General features: G+C 34.7%; 1 protein-coding gene across 2 annotated transcripts; it reads right to left on the reverse strand.

Annotated features, from left to right (window-relative positions):
* Positions 1-199: 199 nt before the first annotated feature.
* Positions 200-12,399, reverse strand: LOC114880022 (protein Smaug homolog 1). 2 transcript variants are annotated; one of them, XM_029195574.2, is made up of 9 exons: positions 12,190-12,399; positions 10,351-10,687; positions 9,955-10,273; positions 9,625-9,872; positions 9,430-9,540; positions 8,950-9,321; positions 7,955-8,114; positions 7,587-7,839; positions 200-7,503 (listed from the first exon to the last, which is right to left on the reverse strand). In XM_029195574.2, the coding sequence occupies exons 2-9, from the start codon at positions 10,562-10,564 to the stop codon at positions 7,336-7,338; spliced, it is 1,845 nt and encodes a 614-aa protein (XP_029051407.1). In that variant the 5' UTR covers positions 10,565-10,687; positions 12,190-12,399; the 3' UTR covers positions 200-7,335. The 2 variants fall into 2 exon arrangements, with proteins under 2 accessions (XP_029051407.1, XP_029051408.1); XM_029195575.2 differs by lacking the exon at positions 12,190-12,399 and adding an exon at positions 11,444-12,165.
* Between the last annotated feature and the right edge of the window lie 237 nt (positions 12,400-12,636).

Raw genomic sequence — 12,636 nt, forward strand, 5'->3', positions numbered from 1 at the left:
ACCGATTAAGGTCTGCCGGTAAAATACCAGCTACGGTTAAAAAAGGCACCGAAGTGTTCGATGGGTAATGTGTGTTTAAAATTTTAAAATCGATCATTTGATATGCAAAGTTTCATGTATGTATATATGTATATACGTAAGTACAATTAATACACATTACTAATTAATAAATATCACATAAAGCCAGCAAACAAACTGGTCTGTGTATGAAAAATTTTTTATTGAAAAATGTTCTTTCACGCTACAACGTCAGTATACCTTCGTCTATTTAACGTTATAACAGTACAAAAATTGCATTTTTACAAGTTATCCAGCTTACGTAATTAAAATATCCCAGTTAGCAATCTGACAATTCAAAAGCTACGTCTCTTAATTAATAACAGAAGGCGCTGTGTAGCAGAGGCATTCTTTGGCGACAACGCAATATACTAGGGTCTCAATTAATTTTTCTTGATTCTTCTTCTGTTCCTTTCTCCATGAAAATTCACACAATAATTATCTATCGTCAAAAGTAGCGTTTCTAAATTACTCTATTTCCCTTTCGCGTTTCTCTGCATTTCAAGAAAGTCATTAATTCATCCCGTATATGATGAGAACTAAAAGAACTGAAAGCACTGACAATGAAAGGGTTTAACATTTGTTGTTCGGTGTGATAATAGAAAAACGACTAAATTACAAAGATTACAGAGACAGTATCATGAATTTACGTGATCAGTACACTTTCATTACCTTACATTCAAATTACACAGAGTAGTACTCGCGTTTGCCAACCAAAGCACGCCTTAGAAAGAGCAGAAAAACTGTCTCTTCTTTGGGGAAATAAAGGCAAGTTCCGCGTACACGATTACACAAATCTCCGTTTCTTTTTTTGCTCTAACCGAGTCTATTTCAGCTCGCTTTCACGAAAACATACCTAATAAACTTCCTAATTTTTCTTCTAGCTCGTCGACAAAAAGAAAGTGTAAATCAGTCGACGGATGTTGCTACCTGGGCTTACATATCGTCAATAACGCTTTCGGCCGGAAACTTGCTTAATACACGTCGTTGGCTGATATACATACATGTATTATATTTCTCCTCCTTAAACACGTTAAATGCCGTAATAAAAACGGGCGTATATAACACAGCACGCTATAAGCGCAATTATTCAAAATACGATCGTTTCATTTTGAGAAGTATTTTACTAATTCAATTATATTCAAGAGCAAAAAGTGGAAAATTGATTTTTTTGAATTGTAAATTAGTACTTGATAGGAAGTAAAAAAATTTGAAGCTTTTCACTTGATAATATTACATAATGTTACTTAAAATTCGCTTTTCAATCTTCTTCTCGATCGTTAGTTATTCAATTAAATTTAATTTGTAACGGTGGTTATCGGTGTCCCAATGAACGGCATTTAGCGTGTTAATTATATTCCGTCGGAACGAATCGCTACACACGTTTCACGCTACTCGAAAATACAAAACGCACATATTACCTACTTACATGTTGAAAAGTAGTGATCGAAACACAAGCATCCGGCCAAACAGGATATCTTCTATGCTATAATAGTAGCGTTCTAACAACTTTACTCGTCCATCGTAGTACAAATTCTTCTCTAAAGCGGATTTGAAGCGAAACAACGAATGGATAATAGATCGCATCGTCGATATGAACCCGCGGTTAAATTTATCATTCTACAGAAACTTGGATTACCCCGTGAAAAATCTTTGAATTTCGTCAACTCTCCTTTCTGCGAAACGAAATTAATTATATTTACGACTTTTTAACGCGACAATTAAAGTATCGATCTTAGAAAGATTAAAATGAAGAGTTCGTTTAATCTACCAACTGGAAAATACATTACATATACAAGGTGTTCCAGAACTAACGTTGGTCCCTTGAAGGGGTTGTAATTTTCCTTTGGCAAAATGTTGTTTGAAGCTTCGTTTTTGAATTATTAACGAAAAACACTGACCAGTCGGCTCTGCGACTGCGGTCATTGTTACATGTTACAACTCAGGGCCAAGTTATAGTGGTCCCTTGCCGAGAGCTCTTGCATGCAAGGTCAGGCTTATCTTTCGATGTGATGTGGGGATTCGGAACCCGTAAGTCGGCCCTGCCCTCCTCACGTGCACGTGTTTATACGTGGTAACTCGTCTCGTTGAACGGAGTATACGTCAGGCCCGAGTTTCGTAGTCGACACTGCCGTCCCTGAGCCCGCGCGCTATACGCGCTCGGATTGGTCCAGCGTTTTTCGTTGATAATTCAAAAACGGAGCTTCAAACAACATTTCGCCAAAGGAAAATGTTGTTCAGAATCACCCCAGCTACAACCCCTTCAAGGGACCAACGGTAGTTTTGGAATACCCTGTATATTATTTCTGTCATCTAGAAAATTTCCAAATAATAAAAAAGCATTAGAAATGAATAATCTTTCAAGAGAACAGTTTGCACGCGAATTTCCAAAATTTCACCGGTAACTTATTATTTCAACTCTTTCTTATCCATTCGATGCGATCAAATCGCAATATAAGCAGTGTTTCTGCCGAAAGTAAACGACATACCGCGTAATCAGAATCGTATTTTCTCTTTCCTCATGATTGTTCCTCATGATAATTACGACCGAGTCGAAACACGTTCCAGTGAAATTCGCTATAACCACAGTGTAAGTATAACGTTTCCCAAACGGTTATTTCTATATGATCGTCTTAATTAGATTTAGCAAAATTTTCTTGCTTCTTCATCGTCTCAGCGGCCGTCGATCTTTGGCAGAATCACGCTCCCGTTATATGTATATGTACATTTTCTTTTTTTCTTTTTTCTTTGCTACTACATCGTACACGTACGCTTCGTATGCGGTTAATATTTCTTTGCGTTTCTTCAGTTCAGGTCCTGCCCTTTTTTTCTATCTTTTTAATCGATCGCATATTTATTTAGATACTGCGTTTCAGTACGCAAATAATTTTACGATGAACGAATTTCCTGAAGCCGTTTGGAAGCAGTCTTTCAACTTTCTTTTTTTTTTGTTATTATTTTTTTACGCGCGTGACGTAAAAGTGTCTTACATTTTTTCTTTTTTCCTTTCCTCTTTCTACTCGTTTTTGTTTCCTTCTATTTCTTCTCTTCGTACTCTCTTGCTTTCCTTTTATTTTCCATTTTCCTTTTTACGTTAATCGCGCATAATTAATGTACAAATAATATCTATACACATTTAAAGAGTGGTAGAAATTAGAAATTGTATTTGTTTGACTAGCTTTTGACCGTTTCTTGTGAAATTGTGTGTACGCGCGCGCGCGCGCGTGTGTGTGTGTGTGTGTGTGTACAAAATCATTCTTCAGGTTCTAGTCGAACAACGTACTCTCAGTGGATTTCCCTTTTCACTTTGCATGTGTGTTAGTGTGTATCAGGGGCGGACATTAGGGCAATGCGTGAACATGTTGAAAAAAGAAATACAGTTTGTCGTTTTTATTTTCGCAGAGATTTGAAGTCGTGCGCAAAGAAAAATCTGTTTTCCAATATGGCGACAATTAACCGATCATCCGACAGTCTTTCCCTCTAGAAACCTTGGTCTCAAATATTTTTTTAAACGATTCGCTACTTATGCTAGAAAACATACACAGAAACAAACCTTTTAATATCTACTTAACCATTTAGACATGAATTAAAATCACCGTCTTCTATCTTATTCTATTCGTCGATAAAATAAGATTTGGACTTTAAAGCTCTTACCTTTTTTCAAATTTAATTTTATCCTTCATTCAAATAAAATAAAATAGAAAAAAAAGTAGCAGATTCGAATTTAGTCATCATCACTGGGCTATACTCTGATTTTGATAATATACAGGGTGTTACAAAAATTCCCTGAAGACCTCTACACCGTTGGATAGATCATGAAAAATCGAAGGGAAAAGTTCTGTAGCATTTTTCGATGGGATCAGTAGTGTAGCCACATTTCGTTGTTAAACATTGACCAATCAGCGCGCAGCTTGAGTGGCAAGACGCGCGGAGTGGGGGACTAGCCCCTCCTCTGCCGCTGCCGAGCTACGCCGAGAGTCGAGGTGCAACGGCGGAGCAAGCAAACGGAAACTCCCGATTCCGTGTAGTCCCCTACTCCGCCGCTCAAGCTGCACGCTGATTGGTCAATTTTTCAATTTTCAACAACGAAACGTGGCTAAACTACTGATCCCATCGAAAAATGCTACAGAACTTTTCTGTTCGATTTTTCGCTTTTTCAGTTCCATTCGATTTTTCACTTTTTCAGTTCGTTTTTCAGTTCCCTTCAATGTAGAGGTCTTCCGGGAATTTTTTAACACTACTGTGGCCGTAAATTAAAAGTGTTAAGCTGAACCTTAACACTTTTAAACTGAGCTGCTTAATATTACGCGATTCGAAAACGACAATCTAGAGAGATTGTAGAATCGCTGAAGCGGTAAAAGTACCCAAAATTCTATTCCGAAAGCTCGTTAGAGAGGTACGTGTAAGGATCTAAAACCTAAAACCAGGACCGTATAAAGGATCCCTGAATCGTCACCTTTTCATGATTTCATTTTACGACCTTGTATCATCGTTGCTCCTGTTGTACCGGGCTCGAAACCGGTATTAAATGGTCAAATAGGTATTAAAGATACTTTGAACACGAATTTTTCTATCTTATCATTTATCTTAACACATTCGTTATCGACAGTCGATTGAAAATTTCTCCACGATGGACCGCTTGATTATATTTTTCCAAGTCAATTTTCCAAGTGGTTACGTTCTATGTTACTTTTTAGATTAAAAATCAAAAATACAACACGTCATCCTTGTTTATTAAGTTATATAAAACATCGCACTGTTCTTAAAAATCACCCTGACGCCGACCCCTAGTAATACACGCTTTCGTTGATACGTGCATGGGCATGAGTGAGTGTTGACGCAAGCGCATGCGTGCTAGCAATTATGCATGTATGAAAATTAGTTTTGTCGCCTTGTAGAAAATGGTGGAACAAATGATCACCGCAAGATATCGTTATTCCGCTCGGTCTATCTATTCACGTTTAAACAAATTCTTCTCCCTCGAACAGGCTAATTAATTAGACGAAAAAAAAAAGGATCACCGCACGCCATTACGTAAATTTATCGTCCCAGTAAGATCATTATAATCGTTAGAATAAATCGTTACAACCTAGATATATAACTAGCAATTACTCTCGTAATTAACTCTCGAATGCCATCTCTCACTCTCGCTTTCACTCTCTCCCTCACTTTCGTTCACTTTTCGCTAATTTCTTAATATTTTGACAGGTTTCTTCCTTCCGCAGTCTTCCAATTGTTTTTCATTCACGCGGCCGTGTAGCTGTCTCGTTCGAAGATATATAAACGAATGCGAAACGTTCAAAATTCACCGCTCTCACGGCGCGTGAATTGTTCAGTCTTTCGTTTGTATATATCATTGTTTTTTTTTTTCGTTTTTTTTTTCATATTTTTTTTCTTTTGTTGCTGTTTGTTTCGTATGTTATTTATCGATACGTTATCAGTTTATCGCTAGTACTATATTTAATTATGAAAATTTAACCTTCCTCTTTCGTTTTACCACAATTTTCTTCATGACTTTTTTTTTTTCTTGCACGAAAAAATATTATGCTACGTTTATTCGCAATGTTTAAAAGATGCTTAATAAGTGCATACGTATGTATGTATGTTTATGGGTAGTATGATGTATGCTTATAATTTAAAGCCACAGATTTCGATGTCGCATCATAAAAGTATGATGCAATTTATATATCGCGTTTTTTCCCCCACTTTCTATCTCGACGTGTTCGCTACGTGTATACATATAGTAATTAGTCTTATACCCCTCTTTTTTTTATGCATTTGCTCGATACACCCTTTAAGGCCTTTAAAATCCATTATTGTATAATCTCACCGTATGTTTTTCTTTTCATTTTCTTCATTCCCTTCGTTCTTATTACTCCCTTACATATGAGTATAAAAAAATCACGATATCTGTGCGCAAACTACAAAGCATACACATCACGATGTGCTTTCATTTCCGAGCATAGCAGATACGAATTGAAAACGTCTTACGTTACTGTTTCTTTCTTTCCTTTTTATCTAACGCGTCATCACGAACTGGTGACAAATCTTTCTTTTAAGTATGCCTTTCCTTCTCTAAGAAGAATTACAGTAATAATACCGCGACAGTGGAAATAGTCTAATTAATAATTATTACAATTGCTCGTAGTAGTAATAGTCTGGAGCTTCTAGTAGTAGTATAGTGGTAATAGTAAATAGCAATAGTAGCAGAATGGTGACAATAAAAACAGCGGTAACGATCAAGGGTAAAAAAAAAAAAAAAGTAACAGAGCGTAAAAGCATACATGGTTGTTAGTCGTACTAGAAAACGAATAGCAGCGGTAGTTGTAGTTAGAATTTACACGGTAATAATTACATATAATGAAGACGATGGTGATGATGATGACGAGAATAATATGGTGAATAGCATTAAGGATAATGAGAATAATTATGATGGCAAAGCCCATCATCGATGGGAACAATATGAAGAATAGAGACAGAAAATAGTAATGATAATAGCAATAGCGGCGGTGGTGATAAGAGTAGAATAATAATAATAATAGTAATAATAATAATAATAATGTTAAAAAGAAGTAAAATCAGTCAGTTCATTAAAATGAATTACATTACATTAGTATAATGTGTCCTGGCGCTTAAAATCAGACGAATTCCATTTCCCGAAATGGATAACACGAAAAATAATATTGCAAACATCGCACGATAATAATGGTGTACCTTTTTCATCCCCTTTTTTCCTAATATACGTTATATGATTTTATATCCGCTTCCCATAAAATTCTATCATATGTGTATACATATATATTCTTTATATAATACATTTATATAGATGCAGCAAATAGTTAAGGAAAGAATCTATCTTCCTAATAGCATTTGGCTTGCCAAATTCTGTCAGTTTCATTAAATAGTATAATTGCATCGGATATAATAAAAAATATTTTTTTTTTGTTTTCTTTCTTTTTTTTTTCTTTTCTTTCACGAGTCGTTTCAGACGTCGTAAAGTTAGTTTCCTTGGTAATGTCTCAAATATCGGACATTTTTCATTTGGTAGGGCTATTAAAGCGTGAGAATGTGTGCACGTGAATACATGCAACTGTCAGCACTGTCATAGCTGTTGGACTTTTCATTCGCAAGATCTACGGAAGTCAGTCTTGCCTTCGGCATTGAAAAACGGAGCTCGGATACGTAGTGTGTGTATCGATTTAGAAATTTTCTTTTTTTTTTCTTCTTTTTTCTTTAAAAGGACTTACTGCGTAGATCCAGTCAACGAAAATAAAATTATTAGGCCTCACCGAAACCACCGATCGCTTGCTCTGTCATTCTTAAACAAAGAGATTCGAGACGAGAGTTGATTTCCGGTTCTGTTGTTTCAGATGCATTGTTACCACTCTGACTAAGAAAATGATCCCTCGGCGCACTGTACGTACGTTGTAACGTCCTTTGTAATTGCTATAATAATGAACAAGCATCATTTTATAGATTGCTTTTATCTCGATACAAATGCTTAACATTTTAAAAAGTCTCACACATACCTGTAAACTAGATTCTTGTAAACTAGGTCGTTTTTCGGTTACATGGACCGGGCGTAAAGTATTCTGATTTAAACTTTGGTTCTGATTATTTTGCAAATATGGAGTAGATATACTATTTCTGTGGGTGCTAACCACAAAGGAGTTGTTTTGTGGATGTGTATTGTGAATATGTCCTAAATTTAAACTTGGCTTCCTATTGTGCTGTTGTGGATTACAATACCTTCTGCTATTGTATCCATAATTATGTTGCCATCTGAAATTATAGTTATATGAACATTAATTATATACCTAATTGTTTTCCTCGTACCTTATTTACTAGTATTGTAAAAGAAAACATGGAAATCGTTCTTTTTTTTTTAAATTCTTACTTTGGAGTTGGTCGTGGATTTCCAAGTCTGCTACGCCACTGTTGTACCTTTTCTTTTTGATTTGGAGTAAAGCAATCATGCTGCAACACTTTCTCTAATATGTTAATACAAGCGCACAAAATACCGTCATCCACGCTATCCAATGCCAATCTGCTACACACTAAGAAATAAACAAAACACAATGTGTTAACATTTTTGCATACTTTTTGTCTATACATATATACATAATATATACAGTCAATCCCGAGTCTTCGTACACCGTTTAAAATAGAATACCTCATTTAAAATTGGACCAAATGATTTGAGGCTTTTGGAGAAGCTATAAAAATTAATTTACTAAATTTTGCTGTTTTAAAAAATTACAGTTTGTCGAAATCGTGAAAAAAAAAAAAAAAATAGTGAAGGGTAATTTTTCAACTTTTTTATGCGAGTCTATAATGAAAATTTAAAATATGTCTTTCGTAGATTCAACTAAGTTATGTGTATGCTGAAAATTTCATCGAGATCGGTCAATGCACTTAGAAGTTACAAGTAATTAAAATTTTCGAAAATCGCAATTTTTCATCTAAGAACATAACTAGTCACGTTCTTAGATGAATTCTTAGGTGAGTTCTTAGGTCGCGATTTTCGGAAATTTTCAGCATACACATAACTTATTTGAATCTACGAAAGACATATTTTAAATTTTCTTAATCTTAATATCTTAATCTTAAATTATATCTTAAATTATAGACTTACATAAAAAAGTTGAAAAATTACCTTTCACGATTTCGACAAACCGTAATTTTTTATAACAGAAAAAGTACATATCTTAGTAAATTAATTTTTATAGCTTCCTCAAAAGCCTCAAGTCATTTGGTCTAATTTTAAATGTGGTATTTTGTTTTAAACTGTGTACGAAGACTTTCGTGATTGATATATATATATATATATACACACACACATGTATAGGTTTCTTATGTTTCGAAACATCATGCTAATGAAAACGTACTCACATTTACCAAGAACCTTAGTGAATTGTGCAGGTATGTCCTGAGGATCATTTTCTTGGCTTGGTTTCATAGGTGTGGCTAAGATTGTTTTTAATTCATCGATTGTATTGACCAGTACAGTTGGTCCTTGTAAAAATGACGTTGACTGTGTATTATCGCGCGTTGGTTGTAACAAGTCTTTTTCTAAATTTAAAAGCGTCGAATAACGTTGTTGCAACTTAGCAATGGATAAGGCCAATTTGTGTCTGGCTCCTTTTGTTACACCCTGCTCTGCTAATTGTTCTTCCGTCAACTGAAGCATTTCTTCGTAACTGAGGGTAACAAATAGATAACTGTATTTATGAAGACGTAAAGTTTTAAGCCACGATGGAACATCTATAAAAATAAGATACACCAAATAGGTTACTATCTTTCTCATGATATCAACTTATAAATTTATCAACTTGTACAGAACAAAAAAACCACACACACATACGCACGTACCTCTCATACCACTAGCAAGTGATCGATTAGATGTTTCGTCCAAACGTCCTTCGCTACCGCTACTTGCACAAGAGCTCTGCGGACTTAAAGGGCCTAATCCAATAAGATTGCCTGTTTAGAAATCAACGGTTACTCAAAACGAAATAAAAATATAATCAATATTCAGTCCGTTCAAGGTAAAACTGTTAAACTAACTTGTATGATCTCCAGAGACGCTAAAACTTCGAGGTTTGTGTCTCGTTGTACAATTTACATTGTTAGTACGATCAACAACTTCTAAATGATGAGGAGGAGCAACCGGCGGTGTTAGACTATTTGATCGCCGTTGGCGGGTTACAGGCGGAGGAAATTGCAAATTGAAGGCAGTACCTGGTTGTGTACCAAACAAATTTGTTTGCTCGTTTTGCTGTTGTTTAGCATTTCGTTGCCATGCATTGTCCCACCTATATTTTAAAACATAATAATTTCAATTAAATCAGTTGCATGTATCGTTGTCTTCCATGATATGTATTACATACTACTCACCTAATAGTAGTGTTTGTGTACTCCTCGAGGCTATGTATCGGTGGTGTACCACTAATACGTTCTTCAAGATGTCGTAGCCATTGAGTTAAAGAACGTCTGTCTTGACTAGTTATAGCTGGATGGATCAAACAATAACTTAAAAGTTGTTGAGTTTGTTCTGTATATTGTCCAGTAGTCACACAGTGGCTTACTAATTCTGGTATAGCTACTAAATAGCATTGTTTGCACTCTATATTCCCAGGCCTCAGTAATGGCAAATGTGTTAGAAGTTGATTAATAGCAACTTCTGTTGATTCTGAGAGTAAAGAATTAATAAATGCTGCAAAAATTCTTTTATTAAATATCATACTATCGATACTGTCAATAATTAAATATCACAATAGAGATAAGACTTACCTGGATTATTGGCATTTAATTCTTGCGTATCCAATTCGGAAACAGAGTGCAACGAGTGCTGCACTGCTTGTGCAAGAAACCTTGCTTGAACTGCAGGAATGCGACGAAGTAGCGCATATAGTACCACAGTTTGTTCACATTCGTTCCATTGTGAGAAAACTCGAGTGAGTTCACCGACTTGTTCGCAAAACAAAGCACCTGGTGACCACTTCATTTTCAACTATACTTTAATATCGGGGAGCGAATATTGAAAGCTCCAGTGTCTTCTGAATTCTGTGTATTATGATTCGATTGTGTTCCAACAATGTTCAGACAATAACAAACAGGCGCCAATATCCTGTAGCAAGTAAATAATAATGTTTATATTTTGCTTGAATTTCATCCTATAGATAACCTCGTTACCTCAGTGTTTCTTTAATACCTATTTATTACATGTAAAATCAAACAGTTTAATAGCTAAATGTGAAGGGAACTGATGATTTTTTTAAATGCATACGAAAGAAATCCATAAAGTTCAAAGCCAAATAGTCTATAATATTAAACATGTTATATATTGTAAAATGTAATATTAATATAATATGCTTTGTTTCTTGTATCTTAACATACGTTTATAACACAGACACATCTATATTCTTCGTAGCTTAACAATTCTGGTCTATCAAATATACTTGTATTGTCATTATCGATCAATTGAAAATTGAAAAATTACGACTAAACTAATGGTTTTACGATACATTCTTGTTAACAAAAATAAAAGATTTAACATAATGGGGAATAATTAAACATTTATTTATTCAGTATCATTAAACCAATATCATAAAATTAATATTTAACATAAATTAACATATCAGCTTTCTAGATCAGTGAAAGTGTGGAGCACGTAAAGCTCTTCAAACATTCGATATCAATGGAATATTTTTGCGATATTATTAAACATGTATCTATGTGTTATTTATAAATAAAAAGCATATCATACTGAAATATTATACGATAAGTCGTATGATAATTAAACACACTTTTGTTTTGCTTTTTTTTATAAATTATTATTAAAAAATAATTGATTTCATTTCTCCGAAAACGAAACATTAATTACTTTATTGTTACATCCAATGGTTCGACTTCAACAGACAGCACACAGTACACAACGAACCTCGAATGGTTAAACATAACCTCAAAAGATTTGTGTGTACACTGCATCGACACGAAGATACATCGATAAGAATTCCACTGAGGTCAAGTTTGTTTACCCCGCGATGCGTGTGTATTTATAGCTTTCCTGTTACGATCCATTCGGCAGTGCAATGGCACCGTGTGTGAGACTTTACGTGCCTAACAGCGATTGATAAGATAGAATTCTTTTTACAGACAGAAGTAATCACTACAATACCAGGAAGTACTGTCGAGTATAATAAAAACGTTCATGAAATAAAATTAAATGCTTACTTTAAAAAAAAAATTTGATTTTGAATTTTCATAGAATTCTCAGAGTCGCTTTCGTCGGTGCCGCCGCGTATCTTTGTATGCGTGGGACACTGTAGAGGGGAAAGGACGAAGAACGAAGGAACAAAAACAAGAAAGTAAAAAAAACTTGTACATATATATATATATGTATCTATATATGTATGTATGTATATATTAATCATTTTTCACAGCAAAATGTTATAGGAAATCAGATGTTTCGATATTTATGGAATAATTAAAAGAATTATTCTATAAACGGGACAAACATATATTGCTATTGTGCGACTAACACTCGGCCATTGAGCCGAACAGCAAACAACAAATTGTACCGTTCAAATCGGTCAACGCTTTACGCTATGTACGTAATGTTGTAATTACCGTATGCACGACTGAAAATAGTTGTTCCACAGGATCGTTGTTCCCCTTTGTAAAATAACAACAATACACGATTATAACATTTTATACGACGTCGAGTTAAAGGAAACATCTATCCACCATGCGGTATGGTTGGCTTACGTGACCACACTGGTTCATCGTCGCGACTCGTTGCAGAACTTCGCCTCTACTATTGGTCCTCGCTTGAATGGTAACAACCAATTGTAAGATAGTTCGGGGCGCGGTTCATTTTGTCTCGAATATCTATCGTCTTTCTTAGGATCTAACAATAAGTACCTATATAATAAAAATTAAATCAGGCACTTAATTTTTTTGTTTTTTACTTTCTTCAGCATGTTAAAAGATAATTATTATAAATAGATTTTTCTACATATTCACATATTTACAACAGAATTTTCACATATTTGTTATTAGTATGTAATTACACTT

Source organism: Osmia bicornis, chromosome 6 (genome assembly GCF_907164935.1).
Source record: "Osmia bicornis bicornis chromosome 6, iOsmBic2.1, whole genome shotgun sequence".
Taxonomy (NCBI): domain Eukaryota; kingdom Metazoa; phylum Arthropoda; class Insecta; order Hymenoptera; family Megachilidae; genus Osmia; species Osmia bicornis.

What these genes read in the sequence shown, in the direction of transcription:
- LOC114880022 (XM_029195574.2), bottom strand. Translation starts at nt 10,564, where the DNA reads ATGAAGTGGTCACCAGGTGCTTTGTTTTGCGAACAAGTCGGTGAACTC. An exon ending in ATTAAATGCCAATAATCCAG is followed by an intron (nt 10,274 to 10,350) that starts GTAAGTCTTATC and finishes GAATTTTTGCAG; the next exon opens with CATTTATTAATTCTTTACTC. An exon ending in CACTAAGGTTCTTGGTAAAT is followed by an intron (nt 8,115 to 8,949) that starts GTGAGTACGTTT and finishes TTTATTTCTTAG; the next exon opens with TGTGTAGCAGATTGGCATTG.